Consider the following 23,865-nt stretch of genomic DNA (forward strand, 5'->3'; position numbering starts at 1 on the left):
ACTTTCAGCTATAATTTAGAAGATGTGAAATGGGATTGACTAGATGTTCCCGTTGCTTGCCCAGAAGGCTATATGTCAAAAAGCTACAGGTAGAATATTTTGTACAGAAGGGCTTCCAAAGTTCAGACTTCCTCCTTCAAGGCTCTCCATATACACCTAGAGGGTGTGTTCTTGTTTTTCTTCTCAGGTAGTTGTTAATCCTATTTGCCTTGTACTTTTTGTTTTTAATCAGTTGGGAACCGTGTGAATCAGCAATTTATCCATCATATATTGCTTTGCCTGGGTCACTGAGAGGTAACAGATCCGACAATTAATTTGAGTCAATCAAGGAATCAATTGATGTCTTTATTAAGACCCCAGGATGGGTTAGACAATGTGGTTAACACTGGGCACATAGAGACAAAACAAAACAATCCTTGCCCTCTAGGAATTTACTTTCTTTCATTGAAAATGGATAATGACAATGCCTAAGTCAGAAGGATATTGTAAGAACCAAAGAAGATAATATACAAACAACAAATTATAAACCTTAATGTTTTTGTTGCTTATTAATTTCAGTGTGGCCCCATTTGGGATTTTCTTGGCAAAAATGCTAGAGGGGTTTGCTACTTCCTTCCCCAGCTCATTTTACAGATGAAGAAACTGAGGCAAATAGAGTTAAGTGACTTCCCGGGATCACACTGCTAGTTAGGGAAAGTAAAGACTAAATATGTGCAAATGAAAGTTTGATTGGAGAAATCAACCAAATCAGCCCATCCCACTTAAAGTAGCTAACACAGCACTACAGCCCTGATACCTTTAACAATTGAATCAAACAAAAGAATGAACAAGACTGAATAAACTCTAGATATATTCTTTACATTGATCAAACAATGATGGGCTTTAAACTAGGTGTAAAAAGTGTTTGATCACTTTAGACTTGAAAACCTTTGGGTAAAATGGAGTATTATCACACAGAAAGTGTTTTTGGATTGTTCTGAGGTCTCTCAGTGGGTTTTGTATAAAATATCAAAGCAATTCAAAATCCAGGCATTTGAACATCTGGTAACTTGGTAGTAGAAATTTTCTCTCCAAACCTCTAAAAAGAAATTACTGGGGGAAGGGAAAGTCCTTCAGGTATTAAGTCCCCATTTTACAAATAAGGAAATTAAGACTCGGAGTAAAACAACTTGCCCATGGAACAAGGGCTAATAAATGTCAATTGTGGGGTGTGAATGATTTCAATGGTTAATCACAGAGAAGAACAATAGTCAGGGTGTGTGAGCTATATATAACCTTAGAAAGATAATCCCCAAACCCTCAGAACCATCCCTAAATTCCAAGGGGACAAGTATCTGCCTAGTAGATCATCCTGTTATCCTTAGGAAAGATTTTATGAATAGCTTTAAAAGAAAGAAAGGCTGTTTCACGGTACCTTTTGTCTCAGTAACTGTTCAGACTGGGCTCTTGAGATATCACCTGCAAACCAGCTGCAGCATAAAAGATCGTGAATTGAAATTAGGGATTATTTTTATCTTGACTTATTTATTGCACAGTTTCCTTATATGTAAAATTTGCTCACGGAGAGAGGAAGGAAGAACATTTTCCTAAGGTTCTTCCATCTTTGAAGTTGTATAATTTCGTGATTCTATAAGGCCAATGTAGAAGCTGTATAAATGAAGATTGTTCCCCATTACCAGAAGGGACAGATCCTAAACTTTCCTGTTTCGCAGCTCTCATTTTTCTCAAAGACAAAACAAAACCAAACCTGATTGAGACACATTTTATAGCATTTCCATTAAAAATGTTTTTCTCCTAAATAACTAGAAGCCACTTCTAAGGATTAGATGAGGTTGGGGTAGAGTTGGATAATATATATGTTTCAGTTTCTGTTGAAAGCCGTTATATGTAAAGAGCCAATTGGAGAAATAGGGTCAAATTTAGGGCCTGTTATCTGGATTCCCTACGTGACCAATCCAGGCTGAGGCAGTCTTTGTGTTTGGTCCTGGTCACCTGAGCCCTGAAAAGCTCTGGTACCAGCAGGTAGATTATTCCAAAAACAACTTGACCCCTCCAAGAGGCTATTAGGAGTCATTTAGAGAAACAGAGTCTGTAATAGATGTTTTATCTGGATCCCATTACAAAATCATCGGCAAGTAAAACTGCGTGTATGATTTTTCTGCACTGCATGTCAGATGCAGATAGAATGGACCATCTAAGGTAAAAATCTGAGGCTCCTCTTTTGACTCATTTTTAGATCCCCACATTCTCTCAATATTCTTATTGGAAAGCTTTGAGTCCTTAACCAGACCAGCAGCTACTGAGTTAACAATTCCTCTCCTTGACAATTTCTCTCCTTGATAATTAAGAAGCCTGAAACCTAAAAAATATATTACTTAGATAAGGACTGGAGCCGGACAATTTAGTCCAGACTATCTGACCAGGTGCAGATCTGTAAATCAAGGCAGAACGCAATTAGTAAACATCTCCATGAAATTTATTTCTGCTTCCGGAATTATCCCCTACTAATTGGTGGTTGGAACTTGGCCCTTGTCTTTGCACCCATATCTCTATTTTTTAGGCTTTAATGAATTGTGTATGATTTATAACCCCCTTCACAGCTGTGATTCTTTCTTTGTGTTCTTTGTTTGAAACCAGTATAAAATAAAGTCAAAAATCCCATAACGTGGGATCAGCATGGGCTAACCTCTAGTTCGGCTGTTCTCAGTTTCTTTTTCCTGTCTTAGCAATCCGATGCCGTAAAACGCCACTCAGGACCCCTACCATATAGAGCTGGTCCTCTATAAGTTTCCTCATTGGTAAAATGGAGTCAGGCTTGATGACCTCTGAGGTTTCCTCCAATTCTAAATCTATGACCCAGCACCTTCCAGATAACCAGATATCAGCCTTTGGGAAACAGAGTAAAGGGAAAAGCCCTGGGATGCAGGGGTCCTGCTTGGGGATGGGGGTGGGGGAAGAGTAGATGGAAGCTTTATGTGAAAGAATGCTATTTATCAATTTAGCCTATTTCAAAACTTTTTAGAGATCCAACCTCTATCATCCTCTCAGTAGTATCATACCAAAGAAACAAAGAGGAGGCAGGGAAATGGGACAGGATCTTATAAGATAGGAAACAATCAGTGGCTTTGTAGGAATCTCTATTAGCAGGAGCAGAGTCACTAATGCATTCATTATAGCAAAATGTCGGCCCTAACACAAAGTTCCTTATATGGGGCCTGATGGTAAAATCATGTCATGAGGAGCCCTGAATCTGAGATCAAAGAGCCTCCAGGCTCCATTCTCTAAACATCTCCAATTTTCCACATGCTATGGAAATCACATTGAACTTCTTTAGAGAATATGCTGCCCCTCTTCTAGCCCAACTTCCTCTCGTACCAACTTAACTTACACATGATAGGGCTATACCCTGGAGAAGTGGTCAGGTCCAGGTTCACTGAGCCACTCCAAAGGATCAACACAAGATGGACTGAACTCTCTTTTCAGAGACTTTGGGAAATGAAATCACTTTCCCACTCAGGTGACTGCTATCTAAAAATCTAGACTTATTCCTTTGGTTAAAGCCTTTGCCTTCTGCTTTAATGCAATTTTCCATCTCACACTGAGCCGCTTCAATTATTTATACCTTAGTAAGAAAGAAATCGATCCTTTCCTCCAAGCAGGGTGATTTTTCTCCTTTGATTGTGTTTGTTTGATACGAGGCAGGCGCCAGACCCATAGCTATAGAAAAGGTTCAGAAAGAGGAACCCATAAAGAGGGTGGTCAAAAGCATACTGGGCCTGTTTTCTAATTTTGCCATGAGAAGGCTAGAAACATGTACAAAATTTGTGAAAAATATTCACAGCTATTTCAACAAGGAAACCAAACTCAAAAAATTTTTTCTTCTTGTGTCAAAAAGCCTTTTTCCCCCCTCTCAGAGCTCTGTTGCTTAGGTGATTCCTAGGGTCTCAATAAGTTCTGTCTTTGTGTCTCTATGGGTAGAATGTGCCCTGTTACCTTGTAGTTTCATTAAAATATATTAAATTAGGCAGACGGATATTAGGTTTTATCTAGCTAATCCTGGAATCCAAACATACGGTTGGAAAGGACATAACTAAGACTCAGAGAGGGTAGACTTTTGGACTTGATGTCGGGAAACTGTAAATTCAACTCCTGCCTCAAGATACTCACTAGCTATGATACCTTCACTTAACCTCTCTCAGCTTCAGTTTTCTCATCTATAAAAATGGGGATAGAGCACCTACCTCTAAAGGTGGTTGTGAGGATGAAATGAGACAGCATATGTGGAAAGTGCTTTGCAATACCTTAAAATAATAGGTATAAATGCTAGCTACTTTTACTATTATTTAGGTTTAGGGGATAGTAGACAGCATTGAAAGGTACCTCAGAGAACATCTAATTTGAGGCTCATAAGATCATCAATATAGAACCTGAAGGGATTCTCAAAACCAATCCATCACAAGATCATAGATTTAGAACTACGAGGAAACTTAGTAGCCATCAAGTCCAAAATTCACATATTACAGTTGAGGAAACTGAGTCCTAGAGAGAATGAGTGACTTGCCTAAGGTCACTTTAGAGGTCTTCTAACCAACCCCCTACCCAATGTAGGAATCTCATTCTATAACTGTTTTTCGTTTTCTGTGAGTCAGGATATCTTCTGTTAAGAGCTTTGGAACAACTAGAGGCACTCTGTTTGCAACATAATTCTGGATGCAAAATACTGAGACTGTCCCTCAGTAGCAGCCTGCCCAAAAGACAACAAAAAATTAGTTTGTTTAGCCTATTTAGGTCATCTTGTTACTGTATAGACACTGTTTGGCGTCCCAAAAATAGAGAGACAGAGCCAAAGATGAATAACTATCAGAAACTCAATTAATATACACACATGCATGTAATGCATATATTTACACATATGCATACAGACATATGTGGCATACATAGATTATATATGTGCATACGAACATATATAAATTATATGCTTTTGTGTGTATTGCATATAGATACTATTTCTACATTATGTGTGAATTTGTGTGTATAGTATATATATTCTCTCTATAATTATGTCTATTTGTATGTATAGTGCATATATATTACATATGAATTTGAATGTATAATATATACTATATATATTATATCTGAATTACCCAAATGGAAGATATACATTTTTATTTATATGTTCATGTGTTTTTATATATATTATATGTGTGTGTATATATATATATATATGTATATATCTATATATCTCCCATCTGGGTAATTTGGTTGACTAACTCCACCCCCCAAATCCCTTAAGTACGCTTTAAGGCATTTCTCCGTTAAAATCCTTCAAGATATTTCTCACCAAGGTTCTATAGTGCTCTGACTCTAATTAGGTCAGTCAATAAGCATTTCTTAAAGCCCTTACTCAGTGCCAGACAGCATACTAAGCAGAAGCAATATAAAGAATGGCAAAAACCAGAGGGTTTGAATCCTTTCATTCAAGGAACTAATATTCGAATGTAGAAGACTATATATATATATATATATTATGCACACACACACACACACACACACACACACACACATATATGGAAGGAAATCTTAGAAGGAAGGCACAGGAGGGTGGGGAGAAGAGGAGACCTCCTTTCTGAACCCTTTCTACACTATGCATTTAACATGAGGTAAGGTTTGGTCTAAGTCTTGAGAGATACTAGTGAAGTCAAGAGAATATAAGTAAGAAGGGAAAACATTCTAGGCATAGAACACAGCCAGCCCAAAGGCATAAGGTCTAGAGATGGAATGTCTCAATCAGTAATCCAAATGAGGGGATAAGACTTTTTTGATGCCCTACATTGGTAAAAAAAAATTGCACATATGCACCCAATATATAAGTATTACCAAAGTAATGATTAATTATATTATAAAAACTTATAAGATGAGATAAATACAATGTTATGAAGCATCAATAGAGAAGTCACAGGAGTTTTTTGACTAGGGAACTAAAATGGTCAGATCTGTACTTTAGAAAAATCATTTTGATCATTACATGGAAGATGGATCGAACAAGAAAGACATGAGGCAGGAAGACTGGTTAAGAGACTATTTCAATAATCAAGGTGAGGTTCTGAACTAAGGTCATGGCTATGTGACTAGAGCAAAGAGGACAAATGTAAGAGATGTTATAAAAGGAGAGATGATAGGATTTGGCAATAGACTGGATATGTGTGATGAGGGAAAATGCAGAGTCTCTGATAATGTCAAGGTAGAGAATGTAGGTAGTAGCTATATGGATTGTGATATTCTCAAAAGTAACAACAACATTTGGAAGAGAAAGACATTGCAGAAAGGTGATGGATTCAATTTTAGACATGATGATTTTGAGAGGCTTACAAGACATTTAGTTCAAAATATCTAATAGGGAAAAAGAATAAACATTTATACAGCATCTATTATGGTCCAAGTAGTTTTTGGTGTGGGATAGGAATTCAGGAAAGAAATCAGAGAAATGAGATTTAAAAGAAAATGGATACAGAGATTAGTGAGTCATGACTCACAAAAAGAAATTAGAAAGAAAATGATTATATAGATTGGTGAGTTATGACAGCTATGGTAATTAAACTGGTTAGACTTGAAGTCACTAAGTCAGAGAATCTACAGGGCCAAGAAGAGACTCAGGGCTAAGATTTGAGGTATGCTGCATAGTTAGAGAGTATGATATAGGACGATGTGCCAATAAGGGAAACTGAGGGAGGAGAACCAGATGTTGCACCCTTCCATTTCACTTTATTGCTTACACTTTCAGGGCGTAGCATAGTATTCGTTTAATAATACTAGAAATTGATTGACAAACTTCTAGAAGCAGGCTCATGTACCACCCCTGGCATGTTCCCAGGGCTAGGGCCTCATTGGTCAGTGCTCATTCTTATTGCATGTAAGGAGGAAAGAGTAAATTCATGTATCCTTCCAAGAAAAAAAAATTCCACCCACTTACTCATAGCTATTCAGGCTTTCTTCTTCTTCAGATGAACTTGATCCTGGGTCCCCCCTATGGAAGAGGTGAGGAGATGTCATGCAGAAAAAAAAAAAAGTCAGATAGAAGCAATTCACATGCTGATTAATTTGATTCTCCACTTTATTTTTGCATCTATGAGTCCATTTTCCCTTTTTACCCTGAGGAAGTTGTAAACAATGGAATGAGTAAGCTAAAGATTTTTCTCTCTGTTGAAATCCATTTCAGTGAATGGCCAGCAACATAGCAAGGACTTGGCTGCAATCCAGTTTTTTTGGGCTACTTCCAAATAGGAGGACAAAGGAAGCACATACAGAGGCACTTGTGTGTTTTGGGTAATACTTCTGGGTTTGTGAAGAGCCATTCTTGCAGATGATTTTTAAATCAATTTTGAGACATTTTCCCTCATATTATAGAAAACTTTTGAAATGTCAATATTTGTCAGAGAATCATTGAGTTAGCTCCAGAAGGGTCCATATAGACCACAGATTCAAGTCTCTTCCTTTTACAGAGTGCATAAGTCACTTGCCCAGGATCACACAGCCACATAATTTCTGAAGGAAAATTTGAACTCAGGGCTTTCTGACTTCAAGTCTAACATTCTATGTATGCATATCATGGGGTTACTGTGGTGGGTAGATTAATAGGAATTTTGTATTATCTTTAATTTGAAGAATGGAAGATCTTCCCCTAGCAGTCACCCAGGTTCTCAGTTTCAGAACCATCTTTGACTCCTCACTCTATCTTATCTTCTACTCTGCATCATCCCATCAGTTGCCAAATCTTATGCATTCTACATTCATAATTTCTCTCAAGTTGGTCTTCTTTTCCTTATATATATAGCTATGACCTTTCATCCTCTTGAAAGATTATAACAATAGTCTTCTGATACTTTTCCTCTCTCAATTTTATTTTTATCCAATCCTTCCTCTACACAGTGGCCAAAGGGATTCTCTTAAAGCACAAATATGGGCATGCCATTCCTCTGCTCAACAAACATCAGTGTCTTCCTATTGGGCAGCTGAGTGATGCAATGAAGAGAGTGCTGGGACTGAAATCAGAAAGACTTACCTTCCCAAGTTCAAATCTGGCCTCAGACACTTACTAGCTGTGTAACCCTAGGCAATCCTAGGCTTATCCCTGTTTGCCTCAGTTTCCACATCTGTAAGATGAGCTGGAGAAGAAAATGGCAAACCATTCTAGTATTTTTGCCAAGAAAATCCCAAATGGGGTCATGAAGAGTTGGAAATGACTGAGGAACAGTCTTTGTATTTCCTCTGAGATCAATTCAAATTCCTCTGATTGGCATTTAAACCCTTTCACAATCTAGGTCCAACTTGTCTTTCCAGATTTTATTTTTCCAGAGTATTATACATCATTTTCCTTCATGCATTCTGTAGTCTATCCAAATTGGCCTACTTGTTTCCTTTTACCCACAAAATCCCACCTCTAGTCTCTGCATCTATGCACACATTGCCCCCATGTTTAGAATCTACTTATTCCTCATCTCTGTTTCTTAGAGTCGCTTCCTTCGAAATTCAGCTCAAATATCTTCTCCTATATGGGCACTTCTCCCCACCCCATTAGCTGCTAATGTTTCCTCTTCCTAAATAATTATCTTGTATTTATTTTGTGTATGTCTGTGTGCGTGTGTATGTACATGTTGTTTCCCTCTATAGATATATGCTTCCTGAAGGCAGAAATGTCTTAATTTTGCCTTTGTGTCTCCAGTGCCTGGCATAGAGAATATGCTAAATAAATACTTGCTATCTATTAAATACTTTTCAATACAATAAATGGTTATCAAAGCAAAGTAACAATAACTAGCTTTATATAGCACTTTAAGTTTTGTAAAGCACTTTACGAATATTGTTTATCTGATCCTCACAATAAACCTGGGAGGTAAAAGCTTATTATTTCCCCCATCTCTTACAGATGAGGAAACAGATGAGGAAAAGGCAGACAGAGGCTAAGCAATGGACTCAAGGTCACACAGCTAGTAAATTTCTTTTTTAAATATAATTTTTATTTTATTGAAACATTTTTCCCATTGTTACATGATTCATGTTGTCTCCCTCCCCTTTCCCCTTCCCTTCCCGGAAATGACAAGCAATTCCACTGGGTTATATATATATTATCAGCTAGTAAACTTCTAAGGCTGGATTTGAATTCAGGTCTTCCTGATTCTGAGTCCAACTTTCTAGCCAAGAACACCCCTAACTGCCTTCTGCTAGGATGCATTCTTTATTAATGTCTTCAGATACCTCTTAAGTCTACTTTAGATTTCTTGTGAAAAATGGAAGTAAATACTATATCTGACTTACCATGGAATCATTGGAATTTTTACATGCTTTTTTAGTCGAATCCCAGACACAGCATTTTCACCTCTGCAATGAAATCAACATGTTCTAGAAATACATTTTCTGTGCAATTCTCACTTACTGCGTCAGATACACACGCACAAACGCAACTCAAATTTTCTCATGTTTATTATTATATAATACCTTTACCCACGCTCTTCATTCAGTTTGGACAATGAATCTAATGAGTCATTCTCATCTTTGTTTTTTTCCAACATCCTGACAAATTGCAATTGTGCACAACCAGAACATTTTCTAAACAGAATTAAATCTTAACTATATTGAACAAGTGACTCATTTCCTGTTAAATTTTCAAAATCCAATTCCCCAGATTCTATCTCAGCACCTGCTTCTGTTTTTGTTTTCATTTCTGTTTCATCTTTTTTTTTTAAATGGGAGATTTAGACTAATCTACCATCCTGATTGCCAACCTACTATCCCCTAATTTCCCCATGGATATTTAGGTATTCTTTTCCATCATTTTAATGCTTTTGAGTAGATTTTTTAATATTCTCCTGCTGTTTGAGTGGTGCATTAGGAATTTTATTGTGACATACATTCTCGCAATTATAGACAATGTCTTTAAAATACACATTTTTAAGTTCCTTTGACTGTATGGCCAGCAGGATCTGGAAAATTGTCTCATTTTCTTTGTTAACCAAATCTTTCAGGAGCAGCAAAACAGAGAGGCAATTTTATCTGACATATGAGCCAGATTCCTTTTGCCCTTCAGAGGAAGCATCCTTTGTTGTTTTTTGAAGCAATATTCCTTGAAATGCAAAAAGTTTACACAACGTCTTTTTCAAAGAATGTATCAGGAAGGCCCAGATCTTTGGCCTCCTTTCCCTTCAGTTCTGGTGCCAACCCTGTCAAAATCATTACCACATCAACAAACTTTTCTTGCAGGGTTTTACCCCAAGTGCTCTACCCAGTAAACTCTCCCTGTTCTCTAAGAACTTCTAAGGACAAGAAATGTCTTTAAAATCAGATCTCTGGAACAGCATGGAAAGATTGTCATGTCTTAGTGTCCTGCTAGAGGCAAGGTTACTTTCCAACCTGAAAATAAGCTGAAAAATCAAGGTTTTATTTTTATTTTTTTTTAAACCCTTACTTTCCACCTTAGAATCAATACTATGTTTTGGTTTTCAAGGCAGAAGAGCAAGAAGCAATAGGCAATGGAGGTTAAGTGACTTGCCTAGGGTCACACACCTAGGGAGTGTCAGGTCATATTTGAACCCAGGACCTCTTGTCTCTAGACCTGGCTCTCAATCCACTGAGCCATTTAGCTGCCCCCTCAAGGTTGATTTTTAAACTTCTAGCTTGTAACTGACCTTTAATAAATACCATAATCCACTAACCAATTCACTTACCAGCTATGAGACCCTGTATAACCTCAATCAGCCTATTTCCTCATGTGTAGAATGTTGATAATTATAACATCTACCTCACTAGGTTGTTATGAAGTTTAAATGAAACAACTTGTAAAATTCTTTGCAAAACCTAAAGAGCTATTTAAGTGCTAGCAATCATTATTACTATAATAAGTACTTATATGAAGGACTGATTTAGTAGGGCCTCAAAAGAGGTAGGTCAATGTAGTGGTCCTTCGTTTTCATTTAGTAGTAAAGTCTATCTTGCCACTAGTCAATCCCGATTCAATGGTCCATACAAAAGACTGGCGTAATGATCTGAGTTGTGGTAAATGCCACCATGGCCTGTTCCACAAAGTTCTGTTGTTGTTCAGTCATTTTTCAGTCATGTTCAAATTTTCATGACCCCATTCGATCAAGTGTATTTGCCCCCTTGCAACTTTAAGACAAAGAATCTCTCTCAGGACCACATATAAGAACAATAATATTTTTGTTTAGCCATTTTTAGAATCTTCATGACCCCATTTTGGGGGTTTTCATGGCAAAGAGAATAGAATGGTTTGCCATTTCCTTCTCCAGCTCAATTTACAGAGGAGGAAACTGAGGGAAACAGCATTAAGTGACTTGCCCAGGGTCACACAGCTGGTAAATGTCTGAGGCCAGATTTGAACTCAGAAAGATGAGTCTTCCTAATTCCAGGCTCAGGGCTCTACCTACTACACCACCTACCTCCCCAACATTAATCTTCAATATTCATTTGCAATCAAATAATTTTTTAAACCCTTACCTTCTGTCTTAGCATTGATTCTAAGTTAGAAGAGTGGCAAGACCTAGGCAGTTAGTTAAGTGACTTGCCCAAGGGCACATAACTAAGAAATATCTGAGGCCAGATTTGAACCCAACATCTCTTGACTCCAGGCCTGGTATTCTATAGCTACCATGCATTCAAATATTTAAAACCACAAGATATGGCTTGAGGATAGCCAAAGATCTGGAATTTTACCTTCAGAACCTTATCCCATTCAGCTTCAAGTCTTCTAAGGAAATAACATTCCCATGAATGGTTTTAGAGGTCAAGAGTTGAGTGACCCAACTCTGATTCTGACTCCACTTCTGAAGGAATGAGCCTATGATACTCATCAATTTACTTTTGATTGAGTTCCTTACAATTTTATGGTTTGATTATTGGTGCTGTGTGGATTTTATTTTATGTAAAACAGTAGAAGGAAATCAGCTTGTAGTAGTGGATCAGGAGCTAGTCTTTGACTTAGGAAGACTTAGGTTTGATTCTTGCCTCTGACAAATACAGAGAACATGACTGTGGGATTAGTCACCTAAGTTCTCAGTATCCCCCAGGTGAATCTCTAAGGCTATAAATTACAGAATAATTACCCCTCTACATTGGTGGAGGGAATAAACTTATTGGGAGTTCCTTATACCATTGAAATCACAGGTATAGATAAACCTCCCCTGTGATGATGAGGAAAGGCTATAAAAATGCAGAGTTATAAGGTTGAGAAGAAAGAAGAGAATCATAGGTAACAGCAGAGAAATGACCTTTACAGGAGAGAAATTGGTGAGAGATCAGGAACAAGTTGAATGCTGGTAGCCAGAGGAAATGCTGAGGTCTAAGTAGAGGGTGACACAGTTTTAGTGATAGAGGTATAGAATAGTATAGGGAATAAGACATTTGGGAAAATGAGTCCTACTTTTGAATGAGGATCATGTAGACATGGTTTAGGATGTGTAATGTAGAAAATGGCAGCATGGAATTCCTGCAAAATACAGGGTCACCCAGAATACCAGAGGATAACAGTCAAAGGCACCATAATATATTGGCCATTGAACTGGACCTGGAGTCAGGATGACACATGTCCAAGTCTTGCCACCAAAACGTCTTAGCTTTGTGACCATGGGCAAGTCACTAAAGTGTTCTGAGCCTCAATGACCACATCTTTATGAAGGGTATAATATTGCCTGTGTCAAGGGGTTATTGTGAGGATCAAAGGAAATATGTGTAAATCACTTTGTCGATCTTAAAGTGATATGTCAAAGATGGTTACTGTTACTATTACTGTTAACTCCATTCCAAATATTCATACAGGCTCTTTGTGTCCAAACTGTGGTAGAATTTTTTAAACCTGTATTGGTCCTATCAACACCAGTCAGACACACTGTACATTGACTCAAACACAGTGATATCATTTTGGTCCTCTTCAAGTACAAAGGACAACAACCAACCAAACAACTCACCAATTGTTAAAGGCAAGCAGGTTGCCAAGCAGTTCAGATCAAAACCACCTCACTAGTTGATTCTGATGGAATAGTCCATAGAGAAGAGTGACCTAATGGTTTGGCCATTAGGTCGAACTTTATCCTCTTTTTACAGAAACCTCTAATTTATAATACACAACAAAGGAGCTACCTTTTGAGAGGAAATTCTCCTCACACCTTTATTCAACCTATATTCTTGGGCCAGTTTCTAATCATATCTATATGTCATTCACTCAAGGCTCAAGGAGCCAACTGGGGAGCTTCTGGGAGTGCAAGTGCTTGAGAAAGGAGCCAAAGCATGTCTCTCCCTAGAAGTGTCCCAGCTCTAAGGGAAACACCTCAATGCAAGCTTTTGTTACTTTTCTAAAACATAGATAGTAATAATACTTGCCTCACAAGGTTGTTGTGAAGATCTAAACAAATAGTATACATTGTAAAAATTAATATTTATTTAATATTTGATTTTATTCTGTAACTATATCCTATTCTATGTAACAAACCTTAAGCCTCGTCTCTGTCTCTGAATGAAGAAGCTCATGGGTGCCAACATTCAATCTCTTCCCTCCTAGTTTGATACCAAAGGCTAAAGCTTTCTTGCAATAAGTGTTAAAGAAAAACTGTTCTCAATACTTTCATAAAATATTATCTCACCATTTCTTGCAAAGTGTGTGGTTGTCCTTGAAAAACTGGGCTAATTAAAAAAAAATTATCTAGTCTAATTCCCTACTTTCCAGTAAGTCTACATATTTGGGTCTTCATCAGTAATCCATGATGCAGCAGGAATTCATGAAATTTATGAAATCATTCCTTAGAAATAGAGAGAGGTGATCTTCATCCCACTTTGGGGTTATGCCCGCTTTCTTTCTTTCTTTCTTTCTTTCTTTCTTTCTTTCTTTCTTTCTTTCTTTCTTTCTTTCTTTCTTTCTTTCTTTCTTTCTTCTTTTCTTCCTTTCTTTCTCTTAAAAGTTACTCTTGGATGTTTCTTCAGATCTAGCCAATTGAATCTTAGATCTCTCTACAGTAGGCAAAATCCATTTCTATCATGTCAGATCTATAGAAAGAGTTATCAGAGTTGACAGAGCCCGGCTGTGGTCCACCTCCCATTCCACGCCATCTCAACTTGTAAAAGTTCCAAAGTCTAGGTTATCCCACATGCCACTTTTTTGGCCTACCTCCCCCTTTCCAGAAAAAATATTACTTAGCCTCCTAGAAATTATTTTTTTTTAATTTTAATAGCAATTGATAGAAAGATAAATGTACCTATGGCCATCACCGCCTTCCTAGATCACTGCAGCACCCACCAGGGGGCGATAGCACCCACTTTGGGAATCACTGCCTTAGAACCAAGGCACCTCAGTCCACCTACCCTAAAGCCTTAGCCAAATCCTGCAAAAGGAAGACTTCTCTTTTCCTATCCTCTAGCTCTAGAAAGGTCTAATTTTGAATACCTGACATCCAGGATGGCTTATACCTAGGCAGTGCCCTTGGTGCCTCTGACAGAGGAAAATGAGAATGTAATGGAGGACCAGGACTTCCAAAGGCTGTTGAGAAGTTATGGATTCTGCCCCCAGCACTGAAACAGGAGTCTTTCTGGAGAGTTCCAGTCAACCTGAGCCCTGTGCTGCTTTGGAGGGTAGCATCTTCTCTGGGTCAAGTAGGGCCTGGACCACAGTCTGCTGACCTCCTAGAAGAGGGGCCTGGGAAGGAGAAGCTTGCTTATTCCACAGGGACTCTCCTGTCAGTCCCAAAATGGAAGATTGATCTAGGGTTACCAGAAGGAGAAGCTAGTAAAGGATCATCAAATTCTGGACCTCAGATGCTACAACTACTAGACAGTAATGGGTGGCAGGAGAAGGATAAAAGCAAAAGCGAAGAATCCAACCACAAGATTCCAGATCCATGAGAGGAGGTTTCTGAAGGAGCATGAAGATGACTAAGGAGTTGCCTGTCCAGCAGGTTTGGGGGTGACATGAGGGGATGCCCCAGCAGTAGTCCTCACAGCTGTTCCTATGCAGAACTAAGATGCTGAAGTGGCCTGGTAGAGGGGAAAGTGAATGTTTCCTTGCTGAAGTTTTCATTTGGGAGTATTTTGTTCCTAGGATAGCAGGCCCCTGCCCTTCTCCAGTCCTTGGTTAACTGCCTTTGTCCCACCCAGCGCTGGAGCCTTAAAGTGTAGGTGGTATATGGGAGGGGCATTCACAAGTGATTCTTGTTTTGTGATTTGTTATGAAATTAAAGCAGCAAATAAAAACAAAAACAGATTCATTGCTGGGTCTGTTTCCCAAGGAGATTAGGGGGAAAAGGAAATGAACCTCTATGTTCTAAAATATTTATGACAACTCTCTTTGTGGTGGCAAAGAACTGGAAACTGAGGGGATGCCCATCAGTTGGAGAATGGCTAAACACATAGTAGCATATGATTGCAATGGAATACTACTGTGCCATAAGAAATGATGAGCAGACTGACTTTTTAGAAACTTGGAAAGAAATTAATGGGATAACAAACAGAGAAATGAGTAGGACAAAGAGATCGTGCACAGCTACAGATTTAATCCTGGAAGAATAATTTATGAATGTTTCCTTCAGAGGATGAACTAAAAAATGGAAACATGAAAGACTTCTTATATATACATATCCTTTTCCTGGATGATGCCTTCTATAATGCAGGGAGAGGAGGGAGGGGCTGAGACACTTGTAAATAAATTCTATCAATAAATAAACAAATAAGTTGCATCTTTGATTTGGTTTTAGGCCTAAATAAAGGAAAGTCTTTTATTATCGGATTACATACTCCTATTAATAAATGATATCTTGCTTTGAGAAATCTGTCTCAGTTACCTTTTGTTAAATTTCACATACCACATAAAGCAATATATAGATCAAATTATTATTACTTGTATTGATCTATCATATCACCAATCAGAATACTTACCGTGTATTTGCACGCATCTCAGAACTTTCATTTCTTCTATTCTCTGAATCAAACTCTTCCGTAGTGGACTTTGGGAATGATTCAGGAGGTGGGAAGGTAGCAACAGCTCGTGGGATCTTCAGCTTTGGTATTCAGAAGAAATGAACTTATTACAGTAAATACTTGGACCACATGCTCATAAGTCATTGAAAAAAGTAGATCATTCTTGAACTTGTTTACTCCCCATTCCCTCCCACCACCCCAAAACCATGAGACATCTTTGATTTTCATCCATCAAGGATCTACTGTATTTAGAATGCAGGCACCCAGATCTATGGCATGCTATGATGCAAAATTTTGCTAGGAAGTAGAGTCTATTTTCTATAATAAAAAAAATAAAAAAGGAAACCAGCACTTTCCAAAGGAGGGGTTCTTAACCTGGAGCTCTGTGAATTTACTTTTAAAAAATATTTATTTTGAAAACTGTCATGATTGTTTAGTCATATCTGACTCTATGTGACCCCATTTGGGACTTTCCTGGCAAAGACAGTGGAGTGGTTTGACATTTCCTTCTCTAACTCATTTAACAGATGAGGAAACTGAGGCAAACAGGGTTAAGTGACTTATTGAGGGTCACACAGCTTTTATTAGTCTCAGACCAAATTTGAACTCAGATCTTCTTGATTCCAGGACCATTGCTCTATCCAAAATGCCACCTACTGCCCAAACATTAAGGTTCATCTAGAACAGTGGTTCTCAAACTTTTTTGGTCTACTGCCCCCTTTCCAGAAAAAATATTACTTAGTGCCCTTGTAAATTAATTTTAAAAAATTTTAATAGCAATTAATAGGAAAGATAAATGCACCTGTGGCCACTACTGCCCCCCTGGATCGCTGCAGCACCCACCAGGGGGCGGTGGCACCCACTTTGGGAATCACTGATCTAGAACATGAATGATAAATATATTTCAACATAATTGATAACCTTTGTAATCCTATGTATTTTATTTTGTGCACTTAAGAACTGAGGAGGGGCAGCCGGGATGCACAGTGGATAGAGCATCAGAACTGGAATGAGGAGGGTTTAGGTTCAAATATGACCTCAGACACTTCCTAGCTGTGTGATCTTGGGCAAGTAACTTAACCCTCATTGCTTAGCCCTTGCCTCTCTTCTATCTTAGAACTGGTACTAAGACAGAAGGTAGGAGTTTAAAAAAAACTTGGAGGAGGGACATTTGTTTATGTTGCTAAAGCCTTGCCCAGTGCATGGAACATAAGAGGAACTTAATAAATGCTTGTTGACTTGACTCCTTCTGGGAGAGGGTCCATAGGCTTCATCAACCTTCTAGAAAGGTCCATGACCCACACACAAAATCAAGAGCCTCTTTCTCCAAAGAAATAGAGTAGTAAACATTTCACTGAAGAGAAGAGGAATCTAAATGAAAAGGTCAGAGCCCTGATTTTTATTTCCTGGTTTTACTAAAACTCCTTTCTCTTTGGAATGCACCTCGGGAGAAAATGTTTTCCAAAATGTTCTTTCTAAACAACTCCCAAGTGCATTCACGTAGGAAATAACTAAAATGGGCTTATATGGCATTGAAACTGCCAGGCTGCTGATTTGCATGACTGAAAATTTTCAATACAAACCCCAAATAATCCCTTAGTAGGAACCAGAGACAAAGGTTGCTACACTGTGAAATATTCTGGTTTGCGTTTTTAAAAGAGCAGGCTTTTCAGGCTTCATTATCAGAACATGTACAAAAAGGGCAAGCTTCTTAATAAAGGGCGTTTCCCCCCTTCATTTGATTTAGCTCACAAAATGTTTTTTGAGACTGCAATTATGTGGAGGGTATAAATATGTGTCAAGGTGAGTTCATGGCATGAAGATGATAGCTCTGGGGCCATGCTCCCTTGGATCATATCCCATCTCTCTTCCTGCCCAGTTCACTGATCAGGGGTCATAGGCAAGTGGACATCACAAATTTGGTTAGGAGTAAGAAGGTAAGAAACATCAAAGGAATTTGGTCCATGAAGGGTACCACAGGACATCTTCTTACTGTTTTCATTGACCGAAAGGTATATCAAAATGCTGGAGTACCCTATGAGTTTTTTAAAAACCCTTATCTTTTGTCTAGAATAGATATCAAGTATCAGCTCCAAGGCAGAAGAGGAATGAGGGCTAAACAACAGGGGTTAAGCGACTTGCCCAGGGTCAACCAGCTAGGAAGTATCTGAGGCTAGAATTGAACCCAGGACCTTCTATCTCCAGGCCTGGCTCTCTAACCACTGATCCATCCAGCTACCCCTACCCTCTCTCTCTTTAAAAACAAAACAAAACAAAACAAAAAAAAAACCTCTTACTTTCTGTCTCAGAATTGATACTGTGTACAGGTTCCAAGACAGAAGAGTCATATGACTTGCCCAGAGTCACCCAGCTATGAAGTAACTGAGGCCAGACTTGAATCCAGGGACTCCTATCTCCAGACCAGCTATCCACTGAACCACCTAGCTGCTCCTACTCCTCTCTCTCTCTCTCTCTCTCTCTCTCTCTCTCTCTCTCTCTCTTCCTATCTCTCTGTCTTCCTCTCTCTCCCTGTCTGTCTTTCTCTCTTTCTCCATCTCCCTCCCTTCTTTCTATCTCTCCTCCATTCCTCCCTCACTCTGTCTCTGCTTCTCTCTTTGCCTCTGCTTCTCTCTCTCTCTCTCTCTCTCTCTCTCTCTCTCTCTCTCTCTCTCTCTCTCTCATCCTTACTTTCTGTCTCAGAATTAATACTGTGTACTGGTTCCAAGGCAGAAGAAAGATTAGAGCTAGGCAATGGAGGTTAAATGACTTGCCCAGGGTCACACAGCTAGGGAGTTTCTGATTCATATTTGAACCCAGGACCCTCTCTAAGCCCAATGCTCTATCCACTGAACTACTTAGCTGCACCCCCACGTTTTTAAATGCATAAAATAAAATTCATAGGATTGCTAGGATTAAATTATACTGAAATACAGTTATTATTCATATCCTAGATGATCCCAGATGGCTTTCTCAGGCTATTAGAAACTCTACTATTTCTGCCTAACTTTAGTATCATTCAATTTCTAGTAGAACCTAATCTGCCAAGGAATCTGTCAGATTTCCATATTGGTACAAGAGCTGAGATTTCTTGACCTGCCCAAGAGGCAGTGTGATATGATGTAATGCAGTGGTTCCCAAACTTTTTTGGCCTACCAACCCCTTTCCAGAAAAAATATTACTTAGCGCCCCCTGTCACATACTATCACCACCTCCTTACAGTTATTCACCACCTCCAAATGCACCTCTGGCCATCACTGCTCCCCTGGATCGCTGCAGCACCTACCAGTGGGCGATGGCACCCACTTTGGGAATCACTGATGTAATGGAAAGAAGGGTAGACTCGGAGTTAGGGAGACCTGAGTTCTAATCCCGCCTCACATTTATTAGCTGTGTAAATATGGGCAAGGCACAGTTAGTCTCTGGAAACCTCTTTATTCTCGCCTATAGCATTTACTCTACAAGATTGTAATGAGGATTAAATGAGAAAATGAAAGTAAATTTTTTTGTAAATAAATCTTCAAGCCTTCTTAGGGTAGCTAGGAGGTACAGCAGATAGAGTCTTGGGCTGAGAATCAGAAAAACCTCTTCCTGAGTTCAAATCTAGCCTTAGACATTTAGTAGCTGGGTGATTCCGAGTGAGTCATTTAACCCTGTTTGCCTCAGTTTCCCTCTATGTAGATGGGCCGGAGAAGGAAAAGACAAACTATTCCAGGATCTTTGCCAAGAAAACCCCAAATGGGGTCACTAAGAGTGTAAGGGAGAAAAGAAGGGTTTTATGGGTTCAATATATTAAAACGTGGTCCCCAGAGGATTGAACTATTATCAATCCTCTGATATGACTGAACAAAAACAACATCGAATTTCATGAATGACAGCCATCATTCTTATAAGCAGTAGGAGTTTTCAGTCTTTCTCTCTTTACTAACTCCTTCCCCTCTATCTAATAAATATTTTGAGGCCTCCCTATTTTACAAAACAAACAAACAAACAAAAACATCAACCCTAGACTCTACCACTCCCAGCTATTCTATCCTATAATTGTTCACTTTTTCACTGACAAAATAAGAATATTGTACTCTTGCTATACTTCCTCACCAACCAGGTGTTACTCAACACCTTGCAATCTGCCTTCCGTCCTCATCACTCTCCTGAAACTGTTCTGACCAAGATCACAATGAACTCCAATTACCAAATCCATGGTTTCATTTCAGTCTTCATCCCCCCCAGGCCACTCTGTGGCATTCACCATCTGACCACTTCCTTTTTCTCTTGGCCTTTATGTCATTGCACACACCTGGGTCTCCTCTTATCTCCGTGTCTAGTTTTCTGCCTTGGGTCTCCCATCACCTATCTAATTTTTTTAAACCCTTACCTTCTGTCTTAGAATCGATATTGATTATGAGTTCCAAGGTAGAAGAGCAGTAAGGACTAGGCAACTGAGGTAAAGGGACTTGCCCAGGGTCACAAAGCTGGGCAATATCTGAGCCCAGATTTGAACCTAGGACCTCTCATCTCCAGGCTTAGCTGTTTCCACTAGCTGCTTCCGCTCCTTTCTAAATTTTGCTATGTGCTGGCAAACCCAAACCTATAAGGAACTTGAGGCCAGATACCATGTCATGATTATCTTTGGAATCCCTTCAGTGTCTAGTAGTTATTTAAAAAGCATCTATAAAGTCAATAGAATTGCTATGGGGCTGATCTTTTGCCTTCCATGGCACAGCAGAGTATAGATATAAGGGCTGAGATTCCGCCAAAAGACCTTTCCTCTCCAGAGATCAGTACAGGCTTCATGTTGTTCAAGCATATTCTACTCTTTTGTGACCCCACTGGGGATATTCTTGGCAAAGACACTGGAGTGGCTTGCCATTTCCATTTCTATCTCATTTTCAGATAAGGAAACTGAGGCAAATAGGATTAAGTGACTTTCTCAGGGTCACATAGTAAATGGCTGAAGCCATATTTGAACTTGGATCTTCCTGACTACAAGTCCAGCATTCCATCCATTGCCCCACTAAGCTGTTCCATGGTCAGATAAGGTATAAAAAATTGTGCAAAAGTGTGGGTAGCCCTGAATGGAAAATCTGAAAGTATTAAAGTGAATGACTCTGGACAAGTCTTAGAGTTCTATAAGACTGAAAATCTCAAGTGGGAAGGGAGCTTGGAGGTCAAGCCATCTAGTTTATCTGTCTCCTACAGATAAAGAAAGTGAAGCTCAGAAAGTTGGAAAAATTTCCTCAGATCCTACAGGTAGTATTTTACATATACGGTGGTAGTATACAGTAGGATTTGAACCCTAGAGAGATGGCTCTTTGCATTGTATCATGGTACAATGTACTACTCTGCTTGCAGTCTTTCTGCATTTTTTTTTTGCAGTTTTTCTGTAGGTGTTATTATTGTCCCCTTTTTACAACTGAGTAAACTGACTGACTCAGGATCACACAGCTAGTAATGAAAGATCAGAGTCCAGGTCTGAACTGGAATCTTCCTTTCTCCAAGTTCAGTGCTCTACCCACTGCACCACCCAGCTGTCTCAGCATATCATAGGGCAAAGGGCACTGTCCCTAGAGTCAGAAGACCTGGGTTCACATCTTGCCATTAACATTTTAATGTATATTCCTCCTCAGTTTACTCAGCTGTAAAATAGCATTAGGTGTATAGTTGTTGACTGATGATTGAAGTGCCTTCCAGTAAGATCACTATTTATGTTGTTTTCCCCAATTTGGGCAGCTAGATGGCAAAATAGATAGAACACTGGGATTGGAGTTAGGAGGACCTGAGTTCCAATCCAACCTCAGAAGATTCTTATTAGTTATGTGATCCTGGGCAAGTCATTTGATCTGAGTTTCCTCATCTGTTCAATGGGAATAAAAATAGCACCTATCTCTCAAAAGTTGTTATGAAGACTAAATGACATAATAATTGTAGTGTCTGGCACATAGCAAGTGCTATATAGAGGTTAGTCATTATTTCTTTTTGGCAGGATTGGGTCAATTTAGTCCTTGGGAATGCAATCTCAAATTTTATTTGGTGCCTTTCATGACACCTCTCCCATATTATCACCATTTCTTCCTTCTTTTATGTGAAGATATGTATGGAATTGGAGGAGAAAATACCATAATTTCACTGGTGTATTCTTCCATTTTGAATTCCTTCAGAATACATAGTTGAATCTGGTATCTAGTATTGTCAGCAGCTACTATTAATGTTTTCCCCAAATCTCCTTGATGCCTGGTTAGAAAGTGTCCTCTATTCCCAAATCTAAGAATCTTTGACATATGTTACATATATATATGACATGCATGTCATATATACATATATAATAGAATGTAGTACATATATCCATACTACATAGATATGGTAGTATGTGGTTATTTGGTACATATGGTCTTATGAAGCCTGCAAATGATTTGTTTTAAAAAATGATTGTGACTTACCAATCTATGGGGGATGATGGGATAAAGTACTGGTTTCACAGGGATGCTTTCCACATGAAGATTTGCATCTAAAAGAAGAAACAAGAAATGACAAAGGACTCTTAGACCAATAGACACCTCTAAGCAAAAAAAAAAAAAAAAAAAAAAAAAAAAGGACTTGTTTAATAATCTTCTTGAAACCTGGGGACATAAATATTGAAAGATTCCCTGCAGCTATACACTAGAATGCCTAAAAAGGGGAGAGGTCATAACAAGGAGCGATCTCTGCCTATTTCATTTATTGTCTAATAGATTTGGACAATGATAGAAGTTTTGCACAACTGAGAAAATCATTTTCAAAAGAAAACAACTCCAAACTTTACTATCTTTGTTTATATCCAATCTCTGTGACATCCATGGAACTCAGAATGCTGCATAATGGGTCTAAACACATACCCACTGTTGACCTGCGTCTTCTGATAATAAACAAATGTTAGTCCTAGAGGTATACGGCCTTCTTTGAGGATGAGGAACAGTTATATGGATTACCGAAAATTATTTGCATTTCTTACACTTGTTTGTGAAATATTCAAATTGTCATCACAAGAGCAGAGACCTTTTGGAATATCAACGTGTTATTTTTGCATTACGTATTGCTGTTGCTAATTATTAAGACTGATTTTGCCCACTCCCCAATTTATATATTTATTTACTTTTCCCCCCGCTTCCCAATTTAGAAACAGCTCAGTGTCTCAATGGGTAAAGCACTGGGTCTGGAGTCAGGAAGAATCCATCAGATCTTTCTCTAGAGATGGAAAGCATTTTTCATTATGAGTCCATTGGAATTGTCTTGGATCATTTTATTGCTGAGAATAACTAAGTCCTTCCCAATTGATCACTGTATAATATTACTGTTACAGTGACAATATTCTCTTGGTTCTGTTCACTTCACTTTGCATCAGTTCATGTAAATCTTTCCAGGTTCTTCTGAAACCATCCTGCCTGTCATTTCTTATAGCACAATAGTATTTCATTGCAATTATATATCACAAAATGTTCAGCCATTCTCCACTTGATGTCAACCCCTTGATTTCCAGTTCTTTGCCACAACACACACACACACACACACACACACACACACACACACACACACACACACACACAAAAAAAACCTGCTATAAATATTTTTGTACAAATAGGTCCTTTTATCTTTGTTTTGATCTCTTCAAGTTACAAACCTAGTAATAGAGTCACTGGATCAAAGGATATTCATAGTTATAGAGTCCTTTGAAAATAGTTTCAAATCATTCCCTGAAGTGGTTAGGTCAGTATACACCCTCATCAACAATATAGTAGTGTCCCAAATTTCCTACATCCTTTCTAGCATTTCCATTTTCCTTTTCTGTCACATTAGTCAATCTGATTGGTGTGAGTTGGTACCTCAGAGTTGTTAAAATCCACAGTTACTACTTGTGTGATTCTAAGC

At 38.6% G+C, this 23,865-nt stretch overlaps 1 protein-coding gene across 1 annotated transcript in view; it reads right to left on the reverse strand.

Annotated features, from left to right (window-relative positions):
* BMX (BMX non-receptor tyrosine kinase) overlaps window positions 1-23,865 on the reverse strand; it is a 68,992-nt gene that overhangs the window by 25,122 nt on the left and 20,005 nt on the right. The window contains exons 5-9 of the mRNA XM_044666956.1: window positions 22,401-22,468; window positions 15,925-16,046; window positions 9,313-9,375; window positions 6,971-7,024; window positions 1,415-1,469 (exon numbers count right to left, since the gene is read on the reverse strand). Of these exons, the coding sequence (XP_044522891.1) occupies window positions 1,415-1,469; window positions 6,971-7,024; window positions 9,313-9,375; window positions 15,925-16,046; window positions 22,401-22,468 (362 nt within the window). The remainder of the gene's footprint in view (window positions 1-1,414; window positions 1,470-6,970; window positions 7,025-9,312; window positions 9,376-15,924; window positions 16,047-22,400; window positions 22,469-23,865) is intronic.

This window comes from Gracilinanus agilis, chromosome 3 (assembly GCF_016433145.1).
Source record: "Gracilinanus agilis isolate LMUSP501 chromosome 3, AgileGrace, whole genome shotgun sequence".
In the NCBI taxonomy this organism is placed as follows: domain Eukaryota; kingdom Metazoa; phylum Chordata; class Mammalia; order Didelphimorphia; family Didelphidae; genus Gracilinanus; species Gracilinanus agilis.